This window comes from Rhinoderma darwinii, chromosome 4, assembly GCF_050947455.1.
Source record: "Rhinoderma darwinii isolate aRhiDar2 chromosome 4, aRhiDar2.hap1, whole genome shotgun sequence".
Taxonomy (NCBI): domain Eukaryota; kingdom Metazoa; phylum Chordata; class Amphibia; order Anura; family Rhinodermatidae; genus Rhinoderma; species Rhinoderma darwinii.
In genome coordinates this window covers 389,363,338-389,381,548 of record NC_134690.1, presented here as the reverse complement: position 1 = coordinate 389,381,548, position 18,211 = coordinate 389,363,338, and the positions used below count along the sequence as shown (strand labels likewise).

The window sequence follows — 18,211 nt, the reverse complement described above, 5'->3', positions numbered from 1 at the left end:
ATCGAGATACATTTCGAAATAAAAGTAGAGGTCCAGGGTCCCCTAGTATGAAGTAAACGGAGCTTTCTTATAATTGATGGAGTAACTAGGTAGAAGGTTGAATCTGGTGCTTTGCCAAATTGCATCACGGTTCCGGATCAAGAAGTGATCGAAGACTGTCAAAGAATAAAAAAATCTCCCCGATCCTGTGCTACTTGCCCTTTAAGTGATGAGCTCAGTAGTGGTAATTCCCTTCCATTAGAACGACACGTCATGTTTTGCACTTTGATGGAAAATGATCACTTATTTATAGATCAGGTCAAATCCCGGCCCTCCCCGCTCATATGGAACTTTTTTCAACTCTCTGTCTGTTGTGTAAAGTGGATGCTTCTGGATTTTTTTTTTCTTCAAACCGAACGCCAAATAGCGAGGGCATGTGACCAGCAGATAAAAGATATATTGCAATAATTAGAAAGTGGAGGGCAGGTGGATGATGTTTTGGAGAGAAATGTGAGATAAGAGGTCCCAGGGGGTGACGCGGAGCAAAGGCTTGTTTGAACAGAAGTGAATGATTTTCATCCTAAATTACTGATAAACTTTACTCCTGCCCCCCCCCCCCACCCGGAAACGTCAAACCGCTAATAATCTCTCATCTATTTATTTACCAAACACCAGGGCTGTCATTGGCGCGATTGTACCTAACGCTGTGTCACATCACTACCTCTTGTTTGTGACTTTTTCATGTGTAAGGTGCAAATTTCTGGCATCTATACAAAGCCGTTCTTTTCAAGCTGTGACACCAATTTTAGAGACAGTGAATCATTTATAAGTTCTCGTTTTCCCTTGTGGTTTTTGGGAACACAAAAAATAAATAAAAATGAAGTGATCATGGTTGGGCAGAATGATTTGGGTTGGATATTCATCAAAGTAAGTCTCAGGCAGGACTTTAAAGTCGGAGGCTATAGATTTTTGCATGAGCCTCGCCTCCAACACACCAGAGGATAACATGGGACTTCAAGCCCTTTGAATGCTGTGTAAATGGGGAGGATGAACTTCTGGTGACAACTCCACTGCATGCCGGACTAAGAAAAAAAAACTTTCTTAGACAATGAAATAACAGAAGGGGGGAAAGTTGGTAACGGAGTGCCACCTGCTGGGCAGCTGTGGGAGAGGTCTCAGAGCAAGAAGAAAGATCTTTTATTTATTTTTTATTACTACTATATATATATATTTATTTATTTTTTACCGCTATATAAACTGTACTTATAAATGTGAGGTTCCTGGTGCACATTTTGATCACATGGTGCGGGCCCATCTTCACATTTATCTTATTGCCCCCAGGTTGCTGCTGCATCTTTGGGTTCGCAGTCACCTCAGTCTCACACCTGCCCATTTATTTTGCTTTGTTAGAAGGTGCTGACTTTGTCTTTTGCATTGTACTGTTGGAGGTGATGACTGCCTCCATCATGGTTGTGCACTAATTCCCTCTGTTCAAGGCTGCTTAAAATTTGTATAGAATAAAGCTGAATTCCACCTACCACAAATACATAGTGTAGACCGAGGCCCAAGAGAGAGGCGAGTCTCGTATTGTACAGGTATACAGTTTAATGTTTGCAAACACCTTGTTACGGCAGGTGGACTCACACAATTTGATCAAAATGTGGACTAAGAACCTCACATTTATAAGTATAGTAAATATAGCAGATATGCAATTTATAATAATCCATATATTCATGTAGAATGCTGCTGCGATAGATAGATAGATAGATAGATAGATAGATAGATAGATAGATAGATAGATAGATAGATAGATAGATAGATAGATAGATAGATATGAGATAGATAGATAGATATGAGATAGATAGATAGATAGATATGAGATAGATAGATAGATAGATATGAGATAGATAGATAGATAGATAGATAGATAGATAGATAGATAGATAGATAGATAGATAGATAGATAGATAGATAGATAGATAGATAGATAGATGGCCAGTCTTAGGATAGATGGCGCCCCGTGCAAAATTATCTTTCGGTGCCCCACCCCATCATAAAAAGAGTGCCCCATAAAAAAAGTATAATGCCCTATATAGTGCCCCCACACAGTATAATGCCCCTTTAGTGCCCCCCATACAGTATAATAATAATATTTAATAATATAATATATTAGAACCCCTTCAAGGACACAGTATTTTGTCCTCTAATTGTGCCCACACAGTATATTGCCCCCTGTAGTTCCCCTACACAGTATAATGTCCGCTTAGTGGCCCCACACAGTATAATGCCCCTCTCTCCTGGCTGCCACACACAGCCCCCCCCCCTTGTGGATAGTGCCCTCATGTGGATTGTGCCATACAGCCTCCCTGTAGACAGTGCCATAATCCACCACCACCTCCTTGTAGACAGGGCCAAACATCACCCCACCTCCTCCTTGTAGACAGGGCCAAACATCACCCCACCTCCTCATTGTAGACAGGGCCAAACATCACCCCACCTCCTCCTTGTAGACAGGGCCATACATCACCCCACCTCCTCCTTGTAGACAGGGCCATACATCACCCCACCTCCTCCTTGTAGACAGGGCCATACATCACCCCACCTCCTCCTTGTAGACAGGGCCATACATCACCCCACCTCCTCCTTGTAGATCGTGCCATATATTCCCCCACCTCCCCCTTGTAGACAGTGCCCCCAAACAAACAAAAAATTGTACTCACCTAGGCCCCCGTTTCCACAACAAACTGAGCTGCTCCACGACGGGATCCTTGCGTAGGCCGCCGTGATCCTGTAACTTAGTACAGAGTTTTCCGAACTTTTCGGACTGGAAGCACCACTGGAAAAAAAAAATTCCTCAGGGCACCCCTATCAAAAATTGTTTCGAGAAAGACAGAAAACAGCTAAACACAAGCACTACACTCGTAGGGTATGTTCACACAGCGCTTTTTGTAAGGCAAAAAAAATCTGCCTCAAAATTCCTTTAGGAATGTTGAAGCAGATTTTGAACTGACAGCGTTACTTAACGTTTGTTCTTTGTGTTTTTTTAAGCTGTTGAAGCTAATGCACACGACGCAGGAAAAAAATCACCAAACGAGCGCCGCAGGTATTTTCTGCCTCCTATTAATTTCAATTGAAGGTCAGAGGTGGAAACCACTTGAAGACCATCAGTCCCCCACTCACAGTAAAATGACCATCAGCCCCCCACTCACAGATTCCCCCTGTAGATAGTTCCACATAGCCCCCTGTAGATTGTGCCACACGGTCCCCTTGTAGATAGTGCCACACAGCCCCCTTGTAGGTAGTGCAAAACAGACCCCTTGTAGGTAGTGCCACACAGACCCCTTGTAGGTAGTGCCACACAGACCCCTTGTAGGTAGTGCCACACAGACCCCTTGTAGGTAGTGCCACACAGACCCCTTGTAGGTAGTGCCACACAGACCCCTTGTAGGTAGTGCCACACAGACCCCTTGTAGGTAGTGACACACAGACCCCTTGTAGGTAGTGCCACACAGACCCCTTGTAGGTAGTGTCACACAGACCCCTTGCATATAGTTCCACAGAGCACCCTGTAGGTAGTGCCACACAGCACCCTTATAGGTAGTGGCACACAGCACCCTTATAGGTAGTGGCATACAGCACCCTTATAGGTAGTGGCACACAGCACCCTTGTAGGTAGTGGCACACAGCACCCTTGTAGGTAGTGGCACACAGCACCCTTATAGGTAGTGGCACACAGCACCCTTATAGGTAGTGACACACAGCACCCTTGTAGGTAGTGCCACACAGCCCCCTTGTAGGTAGTGCCACACAGCCCAGAGCGCCGTTGTGGATAGCACCCCCCCTTCCTGTAGATAGCAGCATTGTAACTCCCTGAAGGAGCAGAATCCACCTGTGGCAGGGGATTCCGCTCCTGGAGCGCTCCGCTTGATGTCTCTGGTCATATATGAACAGTGACATCAGGGGCAACTCTTTAAGCGGAATCCCCGTCCACAGCGTTGCCGACACTGTGACCGGGGATTCCACTCCAGGAGAAGCCCCTGTTGTCTGTGTCCATTTATGGATAGTGACGTCACTGGCTTCTCCTAGAGTGGAATTCCCCGTCACAGCGTCGGGGATTCCACTCCAGGAGAAGCCCGACGTCTCTGTCCGTTTATGGACAGTGACGTCAAGGACTTCTCCTGGAGTGGAATCCCCGGTCAGAGTCGGAAAAGGCTGTGGACGGTAATTCCGCCTCAGGAGTTGCCCCTGATGTCACTGTTCATATATGGACAGAGACATCAAGCGCTCTGTCCAGGGGTGGAATCCCCGGCCGCACGAGGATTCCGCTCCTTCAGGGAGAGACAGTGGCGCTAGTAGATAGCAGAGCAGGGAGATACCTCTCTGCTCTGCTATAGTGGCGGTGCTAACACTGCAGCAGCCGCAGCAGCTGCTAGCAGCACCGCCGGCCATATGGGGGGGCTGTCCCAACGGGCGGCACAGGTGCCCTCATGCCCGTTGTTGCCGCTACCAGCCTACGATGCCACTAAGTGAAGAAGCGCCTTGGCAGAAAGGCGGCGCCTGGGCGCTTCTGAGACAAGCAGGGGAAGGGAGCCAGCCTCCTTCCACCTGCTGGAGTGACGCGCCCTGTGCAATGGGTTGCACACCCCTAAGGCCGGCCCCGGATAGAGAGATAGATAGATAGATAGATAGATAGATAGATAGATAGATAGATAGATAGATAGATAGATAGATAGATAGATAGATATACAGCACACAAGAAAATAAAAACAGCACGCTGCGAACACTAATGCCACCTAAGCTGCTAAATATAAATAAATATGCATTACTGCTAAATCTACTTACAATAAGGAGGTTCTTAGCGCACATTTTGATCAAATTGTGTGAGCCCACAAGACACAACAAGGCGACCTCTATGGGGTGGGAACCTACGCTGCACATACGCCCAGAACTGGGATTAAGCTTACTTGGAGATGGTAGAAACCAGCATTAAACTAATTAAATTCACCCAGGGCAGAATGGGAGGAAGGCAAGATCAAAAATGGAGGCAGTCACTGACCCCAAATATATGGATCACACAAACAACACAAAAGTTTGAACAGGACATTCCAACAACATCAAACAAAACGTGTATACAGGTGCAAGAACGCCTGTGACTGCAAATTTATACAGCACACAAGAAAATGGCGAGAGCACACTGCGAACACTAATGTAACCTAAGCCACTAAATATAAATAAATATGCACTACTGCTAAATCTACTTACAATTGTTTCATTTAGTTGGAATGTCCTGTTCACACTTTTGCGTTGTTTATGTGATCCATATATGTGGGGTTAGTGACTGCCCCCATTTTTGTTCTTGCACTCCTACCATTCTACCCTGGGTGATTTTAATTAGTTTAATGCTGGATCCTACCATCCCCAGGTATATATGTAGGCTCAGTCCCAGTTCTGGGTGTATGTGCAGAGTAGGTTCCCACCTCATAGAGGTCACCTTGTCGTGGCAGGTGGCAGGTGGGGAGAGAGTGGACAATGAAATTAAACGACTTGTAATTCCCCAATGCAATGTTATCAGAATCAATCAATTTACAAGCAGGAGCAAAAACAAAGTTATGAGACCAATGTGTGACAGCTTAGGCTCTGTTCACACTAGTGTCATGGCTTCTATTTAGGACTGACCCGTGATCGCTATGCCGGATTTGTTTAGAAATGTATACCGACCAATAGCTCATTGACTTGGCTTTCTTCACACTTTGTCTTTCAATTAATTAATAAATAGTTTAGTTTACTTTTTTAGTGAAAAAATCTACATAACTTTGTAACTACATTGCATCACTTGTCTTGTACTGGTCCCTAATTCCAGCCTGTATTGTACTCTAAAGCTGCATTAACAATTTATCAGGCTTCAGAGCTGAATTCTCTCAGTATTCCTTGCGGGCTCGGTGTCTGCACTGAGTATATTCTGGTGATTTATATTCTCTTTATACTGGACCCTGCAATGTACTTTGATATAGGAAGACATGGACTGTCCTACAGCATTATAGGAGGTCAGATAAGACTCTGTTCACATCATGTTTGGAGCCTACGTTTGCCATAAACGGCGAGAAAAGCTCCAGGACTCCATTCACACGACCAAAGCCAAAAGAGTGTCCTTTTGGCCTCCGTTGGACCGGTATACCTTTATTTTTGCCCTATGAAATAGCTAATCCATACGAAGGATGACAAGCATGTTGACTGGTTCCAATAGCAGCTAGCAGAATTGTGAATATAGCTCTGGAGTACAATACAGGTTGTAACTCAGGATCAGTGCTGGTAAAAGAAAACTAGTGCATTGAATGAATGGTAGTGCAGGCAGAATGGATAGCCTAATATATGCAGATAACTACAAGAGAGGGGGCACATAGAAATCTAAACGTGCAGGAGAATACATGTATATCTAATAAGAATTGACGGAAATCACCAGAGAACAGTCTATAGGTTACCTAGCGAGAAGGAGAGACCCTGGGAAGTGTATTAGGCCTGACCGTGGTAGACATTGTACACCCATCTCTATGCACCACTGTATCAACTGGATGAAATTGTGGAGAACCGAAGATATAGCCCATTGTAATCTATACTTATATCCGTACAGTACATGCATGTGATTTTATGTATATTACCAACCCCTATGTGATGCGGGTACCAGTACGTATGAGCCTTTCTGCTAAGTGATGGTACAGATAGCAGACAGATGGAAAGTCCATGGTATAGACTGGTGGATCCCATCTATAAAGACAAGTCCCTGGGGCATTTGTCCAGCTGTCCCCTGTCAGTCCTGAGGAATCATCAGAAACTACACAGTACATGAATCCTCTTCTATATCTCAATCTATGGCATAGGTTAGTATAGAAAAAAAGAGATTTGGGATGGAAGAAGCAGGAAAAAGATCATCCATCCCTGTTATAAGGAGGTGACTGTACATTATATATAAGGAGGTGACTGTACATTATATATAAGGAGGTGACTGTACATTATATATAAGGAAATAATCCCCCCTCTATATTATAAGGAGGTGACTATCTCCTTATATATAATGTACAGTCACCTCCTTATAACATAGAGGGAGGATTATCTCCTTATATATAATGTACAGTCACCTCCTTATAATATAGAGGGAGGATTATCTCCTTATATATAATGTACAGTCACCTCCTTATAACATAGAGGGAGGATTATCTCCTTATATATAATGTACAGTCACCTCCTTATAACATAGAGGGAGGATTATCTCCTTATATATAATGTACAGTCACCTCCTTATAACATAGAGGGAGGATTATCTCCTTATATATAATGTACAGTCACCTCCTTATAACATAGAGGGAGGATTATCTCCTTATATATAATGTACAGTCACCTCATTATAACAGAGGGGGGATTATCTCCTTATATATAATGTACAGTCACCTCCTTATAATATAGAGGGAGGATTATCTCCTTATATATAATGTACAGTCACCTCCTTATAATATAGAGGGAGGATTATCTCCTTATATATAATGTACAGTCACCTCCTTATAATATAGAGGGAGGATTATCTCCTTATATATAATGTACAGTCACCTCCTTATAACATAGAGGGAGGATTATCTCCTTATATATAATGTACAGTCACCTCCTTATATATAATGTACAGTCACCTCCTTATAATATAGAGGGAGGATTATCTCCTTATATATAATGTGCAGTCACCTCCTTATAATATAGAGGGAGGATTATCTCCTTATATATAATGTACAGTCACCTCCTTATAATATAGAGGGAGGATTATCTCCTTATATATAATGTACAGTCACCTCCTTATAACATAGAGGGAGGATTATCTCCTTATATATAATGTACAGTCACCTCCTTATAATATAGAGGGGGAATTATCTCTTTATATATAATGTACAATCATCCCCCTATGTTATAAGGAGGTGACTGTACATTATATATAAGGAGATAATCCTCCCTCTATATTATAAGGAGGTGACTGTACATTATATATAAGGAGATAATCCTCCCTCTATATTATAAGGAGGTGACTGTACATTATATATAAGGAGATAATCCCCCCTCTGTTATAAGGAGGTGACTGTACATTATATATAAGGAGATAATCCTCCCTCTATGTTATAAGGAGGTGACTGTACATTATATATAAGGAGATAATCCTCCCTCTATGTTATAAGGAGGTGACTGTATATTATATATAAGGAGATAATCCTCCCTCTATGTTATAAGGAGGTGACTGTACATTATATATAAGGAGGTGGCTGTACATTATATATAAGGAGATAATCCTCCCTCTATATTATAAGGAGGTGACTGTACATTATATATAAGGAGATAATCCTCCCTCTATGTTATAAGGAGGTGACTGTACATTATATATAAGGAGATAATCCCCCCCTCTGTTATAAGGAGGTGACTGTACATTATATATAAGGAGATAATCCCCCCTCTGTTATAAGGAGGTGACTGTACATTATATATAAGGAGATAATCCTCCCTCTATGTTATAAGGAGGTGACTGTATATTATATATAAGGAGATAATCCTCCCTCTATGTTATAAGGAGGTGACTGTACATTATATATAAGGAGATAATCCTCCCTCTATGTTATAAGGAGGTGACTGTATATTATATATAAGGAGATAATCCCCCCTCTATGTTATAAGGAGGTGACTGTACATTATATATAAGGAGATAATCCCCCCTCTGTTATAAGGAGGTGACTGTATATTATATATAAGGAGATAATCCTCCCTCTATGTTATAAGGAGGTGACTGTACATTATATATAAGGAGATAATCCTCCCTCTATGTTATAAGGAGGTGACTGTACATTATATATAAGGAGATAATAATTTCTACTTGTTAGAAGGATCCCTTAACAATAAACCGATCACACGATGTCCTCCTGCTTGGACCACGCGCGATCAGCTGCGATCTGTGGGGAAATCTGTCAGTAAGGTCCCATGCACACGAATGTGTTTTTGAAGCCGCAATTCACCCGCAAATCTGCAGGTAAATTGCGGACCCATTTATTTCTATGGGCCCATGCACACGACCGTGGTTTCCACAGTCCATGCATTGGCCGGACACCCAAACTGCAGAAAAATAGGAACAAGTCATTATACGGTCCAGGTATGAGTTGAAATCAATGTGTGCACGGTCCATGACTTGCGGGCGGCCCACAGATGACACTTCGCAGCTGTCCGTGCACATGGCTACGGTCTTGTGCAAGAGGCCTAAGTGTTTAAATTCCCTGCAGCGCCACCACAGGGGGAATTAAGCATTACACAGTGCTCATTCATATCAACGGCTTGTCTGTGTAATGCAGGACAGGACAGATCCTCCAGAGCGAGAGACGCTCTTTGCAACCAGTCTACACTCTGGCCAAGAGATGAGGATCCTGAACAGAGGACCCCCCTTTATTATCTCAGAATTCCCTAATAGGGTACATGGAAATGGATTTTCTAAACGGGACAACCTCCTCTTAAAGGGGACCTGTCACTAGCTCCATTGACCATTTTTTACGGTAAAAATAAGCAATTTTTGTACATCCTCTTTAGTCATTTCCTTTTAACCCCTTATATCCAGTGAACATGGTGGGCAGCCATGAATATACGTCTGGTTAACAACTACATATCTAAATAACAGAATGACATGAAGCAGCGTCCAAAAAAAAGACTATTTACCCATCAAGAAGGCCTCAATTATTCGCCATATCTACGATATGACATGACAGGACAGAAATTAGTGTGAATTTCAGGCCATGCATTAACTTGCACGTCCAATAAAAGTATGTTACACGAGCTGCAGGCGGAGGAAATGAAAGCTGCTAATCTACTTTTCAAGTGAAACGCTCGAGGTGATTGATCTAACCTGGGGCACAGTACATTCTTTCCACCGCATCGCTGTCGCACGAATCTTCAACCTCCGTCCACCTGCTAAAATATGTTAGCTGAATGTGTCCTAAAAACAAAATGACAGGAGAAATCAAAACATGTTTCCCATCCATTTTCTGTACAAGTGAACTGTAATTACTCTCCTTTCTAGCTAAAAACAGTATCATTAAGAATAATGGCATCATTAAGTACTAGAAGCTATTACAGTGGGTGAATTTGCAGCGCTGATAATGAAGCTGGAGACAGGAAATGAAGATACTAATTACAAGATAAAACGCCTACTCAGTTAATTGGAAGCAACATCGGAATAAAAAGAAATGCATTTGCAAAAGTTCCCGACCTCTATCATTCAATAAGATGTTGTTTGGGTTCAAATCCCGACACACAATTCCTTCTCGGTGGAGAACGTCAAGAGCTACAACGATTTCAGCGGCCCATCTCCGAATGCAGGACTCGGGAATAAAGAAGTGTGATGCTTCTGACAATTTGGCATCGAGTTCCTGAAATATCTTATGTATCTCGCCGTCTTCCCGTAGATCTCGCCGCCTACTGCAATCATCAGTGTCCTCGATTCTAATTTGAAGTTGCATGAGGTTGGTGGACAACTCTTCGGAAAGTCCAGATTGGGATGACTGTTGAGTATCACAAGGGTCACCGTGTTTGTTGGCTTCTGAAACTTGGTCTATCTGGGAAGTTTCCAAAATAGAGGAGTTGGGAGATATGGAGGAAGATGATGAATTAACCAATAGAGGGTCGGAGGGTTTTAAGCTGCAGACTTTATCAGAACCACTAAGACCAGTAGACTGTAGGCCAACGTTGTCAACACTGATCGGGCATAGAGTAATGCTTTGGGATAGGACCTGAGATGAATGTTCTCCAACCACTTGGAGGTTATCTTGAGGTTCAATTATTTTATCGATACTACTTTTTATTTGTAGGACATCGGGGGTTTCCAGCAGCTTAGAGTCCATAACATCGCTTTCTATGTAAACATTCTTGGAGCTTTGCTCAGTATCTACTGGTTGAGTACCAGGCAAGTTGACCAGCAGATCCGGCCTTCCTTCATCGATGCTGCTTACGTCATCAAGAGCAGCCTCCTTAAAGGAAATAACAGGGACGGAGTCATTAGATCCATGGCTCATGGTGTCATGAGTGCTTAAACTTGGCTTATCAACATCTAGGCTTCGGTTTTCCAGGTCAACCTCATCATCTTGGAAGGGAGAAAATGTTTTGAAATTCTCAGGTTTTAGGTTATATCCCTTATCGACAAAATCCATCCCGAGCAAGTCACTAGCACTTTCCTTGCTATCTATCCTAAAAAATTCCATTGGGCTGTTCCTGGATTGGCTCAAGGTGTCGGACATCCCTGTGTGTCCAACTATCTCCTGATCACCATGTTCATTTAATGGTTTGAACTCATCATAGTTGAGCTCAGAGCTCACTTTGTCGAAAGGGTCCGTTGGAAGAGGCTTTTGCATTAGATCTAAGTCTTTGGCACTGCCCCCATCTCCAAGTTTAAGCAAAGGGTCAATACTTATTGTTTCAGGCTCAATTTGTTCCTGTCCATATTCTTTGCACAATGTTAAATAGCTTGTGGTACATTCTTCTTCGGAGCTGGAGGCCGAATCTGCCCACTTCAATGGACTTTCCCTGCCTTCTTCGTCTTGAGTGCTGCTATCATCCTGAGAACTTAGGGTAAGGCTACCTTGTAGAGGCTGTATGGAAAGTCTGTTTCCGCTACTGCTTGCCCTAGACTCCACGCTATTTCTTGGACATGGAGCTAGGCTTTTCAGAAGATCTTCATTCGAATTAGAACTTTTAGCCAGTGGGACATCAAAGCTTCCTTCTGTGCTCCTGCTTAAAAACTTACTTAAGTAGGACCATAATTTCCCACCTGCAATCAAAACAAAACACTGAAATTAAACATGATTACTCATATGCAAATAGCAGAGATTGCACATATGCCTTATTGCTAGCACAGTAATGAAAACGATCATTACGCGCATACACTTAGTACCTCATTTACCAGTGTGGTGGCTTCATTTTCAGAATGTGTTATTCTGAGATTACATTTTTAAATTATACTGTTTGTATATATGAGACATGAAAACCAAAACATAAGGTTGAATATATAAAACACGCCAATAAAAACGTATAATACTACTACACGTTAACGGACCACTGCTACAGGTCACCTCTCCGGACAGGTCTGCTTTCGTAAATAATTGTATTCTCCTTGAAATAACAATTCTGGAGCATCTTTTCTTAGAACTCTGCATTATACCGTTCCTCTGTTATTCCTCCTACAAAATTCTGAATGAGTTGTTACCAGTTGGGGGGGGGGGGGTGTCCCTACACAGTCTGACACTGTCCAATCAGTGCTCACATTCTCACACTATGTAGAGACCCCCCTTTTTGGACAAAGGGAATGGTAACACCCAGTTATCAATGTATTTATAAATTTCTAGGAGGAATAACAGAGGAACGGCACAGAGTTGTAAGAAAATACGACGCAGAATTGGGATTCTATGGGGAATACAAGTATGTGCTAAAACATACATGTTAGGAGAGCTGACAGGTCCTATTTAATGGGGTTCTCCAGGACCTAAACATTGACTGTGTATCTTCAGCAGGGGTCTGACTTTCTGGAACCAGGTTTTCCAGCACAATTAGGGGTCATGGCGCTCCTGCCGCATCCCCTTCATTATTTACACAGGCAACAGACAACTCGTTCATACAAGCGGCAGCTCTTCCCACTCACTTGAATGAGAGCCAACTGCAGTACCAGGAACAGCCACTCGTATGGATGAGCCACTGTGTCTATAAGAGGCGCAGTGCTCACAGTAGTGCCATGGCCCTTTTCTTGTGTCAATCGGCAGGGGTCCCTGAGGTGCGACCCCTACCAATCAAACATTGATAGTCTATCCTGAGGATAGGCCATCGATGTTTAATTCCCAGAGAACTCCTTTAATGGGTATGTGCACCTTTAAGACATGTCAGAAGATGTTATCTGTGGATATCCATGAGCTTAGACCTCCACTGATAATAAGATCACGTTAGTTGGGAGGAAGATCAGAAGCAATGTCAGAAAATAGTATTTTACTGAAGGAGTAGTAGATGCTTGGAACAAACTTCCAGCAGATGTGGTTGGAAAATCAACAGTAAGTGAAATGACACATGCTTTAGAGAATCATATACCCATCCTAAGAAAAAAATAAAATAAGGGCAGACTAGATGGGTCATGTGATCTTCTGCCAGGATCCATGCCCCACTGGCTTCACTTTAAGTACCTCCAAGAAAAGCGGATAAAGTTCCCACTGAAATTAATGAGACGGTTACGCCACGCCACGGGTTTTCTGTCGGATGTAGAAAGAAGCCAAATGGGCCACTGTGCTTCACTCTTCATTTTTGGCTCAAGGGGTCCAACCACTGTTATTTATTGATGGGTCTCAGTGACATGTCAGAAGATGGTGGATGCGAATGGCCATTAAAAAGGTTCTCCCCTTAATTTATTGTTTCAAATCCTGATTAATGTTATAGTAAAAATATAAAAAGACGGTCGGATCCCGTGGCCCTTTTCCGCCTCTAGTTCAGTGTCAATTCCCCTTTGAGCTGAAGGCCTGAGTAATCTGAGACGGACTGGTTGCTAGGGACATGCTGCCTGACAACACTATATAAAAGACTGTAGCAAAGTATCGCAAGCACCCAGTCACTTGCGATACACTAAAATCTACTGTAGAATCCTCACATGACCCGGCTATTCAGTTAAAAGATCAACTGGGAAAGAAAGAAATCAAAATTCCAACAATTCTATACATAAATTGACCAACGCTACAGGTGACGTTTGAAAAAGAAAAATTTGTTTATTATTATTATAAACCTTCAGTTTGAAGTGACCGATTAAAACTAAAACGGTGTATTCTTCGCAACTTTTTTTATTTTCTTAGTCGATGTAGCTGTACGAGGGCTTGCTTTTTGTGGAACGAGTTGTATTTTTCAATGGCACCATTTTTGGGTACATATAATTAATTAGCTTTTTTTGGAAGAAAATGCAAGAAAACTTGCAATTACATCATTGTTTTCCCCTTTTATTGTTTCCTGTTTACTGAGCGGTAAAAATATTATATTGCCCTTATTCTAGAGGTTGGTACGAATGCGGCGATACCAAATATGTTTAGGTCTTTTTCCGTTTTAGCACTTTTGCACAATAAAAACTTGTTTTATGGGAAAAAATCATTTTTGTGACGCCGCATTCTGAGAGCCACACTTTTTTTTTATTTTTCCGACGATGTAACCACATGAGAGCTTGTTTTTTTGCGGAATCAGTTGTCGGGTTTTTTTTTTTGGTACCATTCCGGGGTACATATAATTTATTGACTAATTCATTTACATTTTCTTTTTAGAGAAAATGGGAAATAAACAGAAAATCCGCCATTTTTATTATTATTTCTTTTTACATTATGCGCCGTGCAGTATTAATAGGTTATCTTTATTCTATGGGTCGTTACGATTGCGGTGATACCTAATATGCATCTTATTTTATGGTAAATCATTTTAAAAAACAAATAATATTTTTTTCATTAAAAAAGTGTTTTATTTATTATTTTGAGGGGGAAACATTTTTTTTTTAATTTTTACTAAATTTCATTAAATATAATTGCACTTTTTTTTTTGTCCCACTAGGGGACTTGAAGGAGCGATCCTTTGATCGCTTACATAATTCTTTGGAATACTTCATATTCCAAAGCATTATTGTCAGTCAGCGTTAATCTAACAGGCCTCCGGCTGCCACTGACTGATGCTGGACTGACAAAGTAAGCACCCTCCCTCTGTCACGCACTTTAGATGTAGCGTTCGCTATTGACTGCGGAATCTAAGGTGTTAAGCTGCCAGGATCGGTGTTATCTCCGATTCCGGCTGTTGCAGCAGTAGCCTGTATAAAAGCTGTGCCATGCCGCAGATCTCGTGGATACACTGGGCAATACTTACAAATTATTAAGGGATTATTGTTAAGGGATTAATTAGGTTTAATATTTAAAGCATTTGTGCACCTTTAAATGAGACAACAGAAGATGTTATTGAGGGTTCACGAGCCGAGACTCTCACTAATCATTAGGACAAAGGGACTGGAAATGTCTAGCCAGGGCCGTGAATCTTTGGCTTCAGTTGGGGGGGGGGGGGGGAGACGTCGGGAGACAGATATATGGATCAGAGTGCTCCAAACTATGCAACAGGGGGGAAGAAACTACACCAAAGTAAAGACACTAACCTTACTACAGTTCTCCGTAGGTATGGGAGGCTGTCAGGGTATAAAACTAATACATCTAAAACAGAAGCGCTCCCTCTTAATGTCCCACACCAGGAGCTCCAGCTACTCAAACACAACTACACCTACAACTGGAAGGAAACCTCCTTGACCTATTTAGGAGTTCAACTCACTCCCTCCTATACGTCGGTTTACAAGGCTAATTTCCCCTCTTTGTTTGTAGAACTACGTCAGCTGTTGGCCAGGTGGGATCCTCTTCCCATGTCATTTTTTGGGCGCATAGCAGCGGTCAAAATGACCTTGCTCCCTAAATTACTGTACTATTTTGAGACTTTGCCGGTAGCAGTACCTATGAAGGAATTGCGGGCCATGCAGTCTTCTATCCTCAGGTTCATATGGCACTCCGGCAGACATCGAATTCCGAAATCAGTTTTATTATCGGGTCGATCTGCGGGTGGGCTATCGGTCCCTGATGTGCTGAAGTACTACTGGGCGGCACACCTCCGTCGCATACCCAGTTGGGTGTCTTTAAGGGCGTACAATAAATGGACCGAAATAGAGAAGCTATGGATGGCCCCGGTTCACCCAAACTCCCTGTTATGGGGTGACCCACTGGTAATGCCGACTGCATCTTTATTGGGTCCCATGAGATTTCAAAGGGAGGTGTGGGAAACCTGTAAAAACCGCTTTCATTTGGCGTCGGGTTGCCCGCCCTTGACTTCGATACTCTACACTCCCACTATTCCGGGGGGCACTACCCCCCGAATAGTCCGATTGTGGACGGGAATTGAGGTATTTCACCTGGCTGATATGGTTGATCCCCACACGCAAGAGCTTCACCCGTTTTCATACTTTCAAAGACAACAATGTTCCCTCCTCTGCATTTTTTCACTATCTTCAGGTCAGACATTACATGCAGCAAACTTTCAGATCCACGCGGGTCACTACACCTACAAGCTTCGAAAGGTTGTGTCGGTATGCTACCACCACTAGGGGGCTTATTTCAGCCATTTATGCAATACTGCTATCCCCGGAGGGTTCCCCTCCTCCTGGGCATAGATACATGTTGAAGTGGGAGGCCTTACTGAATAAATCCATCCCTCTCTCATTATGGCAGATTATTTGGTCGCAAGCAGCTAAAACCTCCATCTGCACTGCATATAAGGAAAACCAATATAAAATCCTTATGTTTTGGTACCACACCCCTGCCTTTCTGCATAGCTTCAATCCGGGTATTCCGTCGGATTGCTGGCGTTGTAGAAGTCAGAGAGGGGATCTGTTCCATATTTTCTGGAGCTGTTCACTGGTACAACAGTATTGGTTGGAAGTTAAGAACCTGGCATTGGCGGTGTTGCAGCAGGATATTCCCTTAGATCCTCTTCATTACCTCCTGAATGTTCCCCCTAGGTCTTTGGGGAAATCACCAGCGCGACTCTTTCGACACTTTCTAACTTCCGCTAAGACGTTGATAGCGTGGAAATGGAGACAGACAACCCCTCCCTCCCACATCGACTTAGTAACTAGAATTAGGGAAATACGTACAATGGAGCATATGACGCCCTCTATTGACAATGAACCGGAAAGGTTCAAAGTGGTGTGGGACCCGTGGGACAAGAACTGGATACAGGGATCTCTAGATTAGGTTGTAGGTGGAGCTCCGACTATCCCCCCCCCCTCAACCCCCTGTGTCTTTTCCCTGATGTCTTGTTTGTCTATTGAAAGTTACTGTTTTACCATGTGAATTGCATGGTCCTCCATGCTGCTTTAAGCTATATGTATTTTTTTTTAAATTTTCAATAAAAACACAGTTGAAACCAAAGTAAAGACAAACATCACACAAAGATGAGCTGCCCGCTCAGAAAGCTAGTGAGGTAAAGTAAGAGAATAAAAAAAGAAAAGGCCCAATATATACAGGTTACACATCTAACACCCAACTTCAGTGGCCTAAGAAGCGACTGATTTTCCGTTCGTAAGGTAAAAAAGGGAAATGTAATTCATTTGCCCAAATTTTTTTGTCAATTAATACAAACAAGTCTATTTATTGGTAACCTTGAGAAACAGTGCCGTGACCCTTTCAGTCAGTGAGATGATCAGGTGGGGTGCTGGCAGTCGGACCCTCACCGATCTGATGTTGATGACCTATTCCAAGGACAGGTCATCAATATAAAATGCCCGGACAACCCCATTAACAGAACCCCGACAGACACCATTATAAGTCAATGGGGTCAGTCTGCACTGCCATGTGAACAGAGCCTAATAGATGCCGATCCAGAAAATGGATGCGAAAGAGACATGCAGAAACCATTACAAGACAACTTTTAATCAGTCATTTTGTAAATACTTTGAGCTATTGTTTCCGTTCACTAAATGAAAATGAGTAAAGAACAGTCCTGCTCATACAGCTGAGGGCTTGGTCCAATGTATCAATCTAGACAATCTGTAGGTTAAAGTAAGCAGAAGCTATTTTTTTTTTAAAGAATTCCCAGGTTTAAAAAAATAAACTAAAAATACTGTATCAAAATGTATTGTGTGCCCACAGTCTCGCTTGTCCTGGCCGTATCAGTATTGCCACATCTTAGTAGCTGCGGATTGTTGGTTGCTTTAACTCTGTTGTATACCAGGGTCTCAGGGTTTCCTTATCTTTCAAACCATTAAAAATTGCTTCAACTGTGGACAAATGTTTTTTTTTATTATTTTTGGCATCTAAAATTTGTAAAACACAAAAAAAAATAAAGTATCTCACACATTACTCATCAATTGACATTAAAACTACGTAAAGCTGCTGGATAAGGACAGCGTTAAAAAAAAGAAAAAAAAAAGTCGTCAATGAACTGGAACATCTAACAGTATCTTTAAACTGGCGTTACTTGCTTTTGCCCATAATCACAGTTTGGCATTAATTACGCACAAAGCAGGGCTACTACTGCCAAGCTGCAATCAATTCCAAATACAACACCAGCCAATGCCAGGAATCTTATTGGTGCTATATTTGAATAGATGGATTTTGTAATAGATATAGGACGGAGGAAAAAA

At 42.4% G+C, this 18,211-nt stretch overlaps 1 protein-coding gene and 1 long non-coding RNA gene across 2 annotated transcripts in view; one reads left to right on the top strand and one right to left on the bottom strand.

Moving 5' to 3' along the window:
• Nucleotides 1-18,211, bottom strand: part of RPS6KC1 (ribosomal protein S6 kinase C1) — a 148,160-nt gene that overhangs the window by 17,078 nt on the left and 112,871 nt on the right. Inside the window, exons 12-13 of the mRNA XM_075863323.1 lie at nucleotides 10,253-11,806; nucleotides 9,890-9,979 (exon numbers count right to left, since the gene is read on the bottom strand). Of these exons, the coding sequence (XP_075719438.1) occupies nucleotides 9,890-9,979; nucleotides 10,253-11,806 (1,644 nt within the window). The remainder of the gene's footprint in view (nucleotides 1-9,889; nucleotides 9,980-10,252; nucleotides 11,807-18,211) is intronic.
• The window catches only part of LOC142760249 (uncharacterized), a 131,344-nt gene that overhangs the window by 75,504 nt on the left and 37,629 nt on the right, over nucleotides 1-18,211 (top strand). The window lies entirely within an intron of this gene.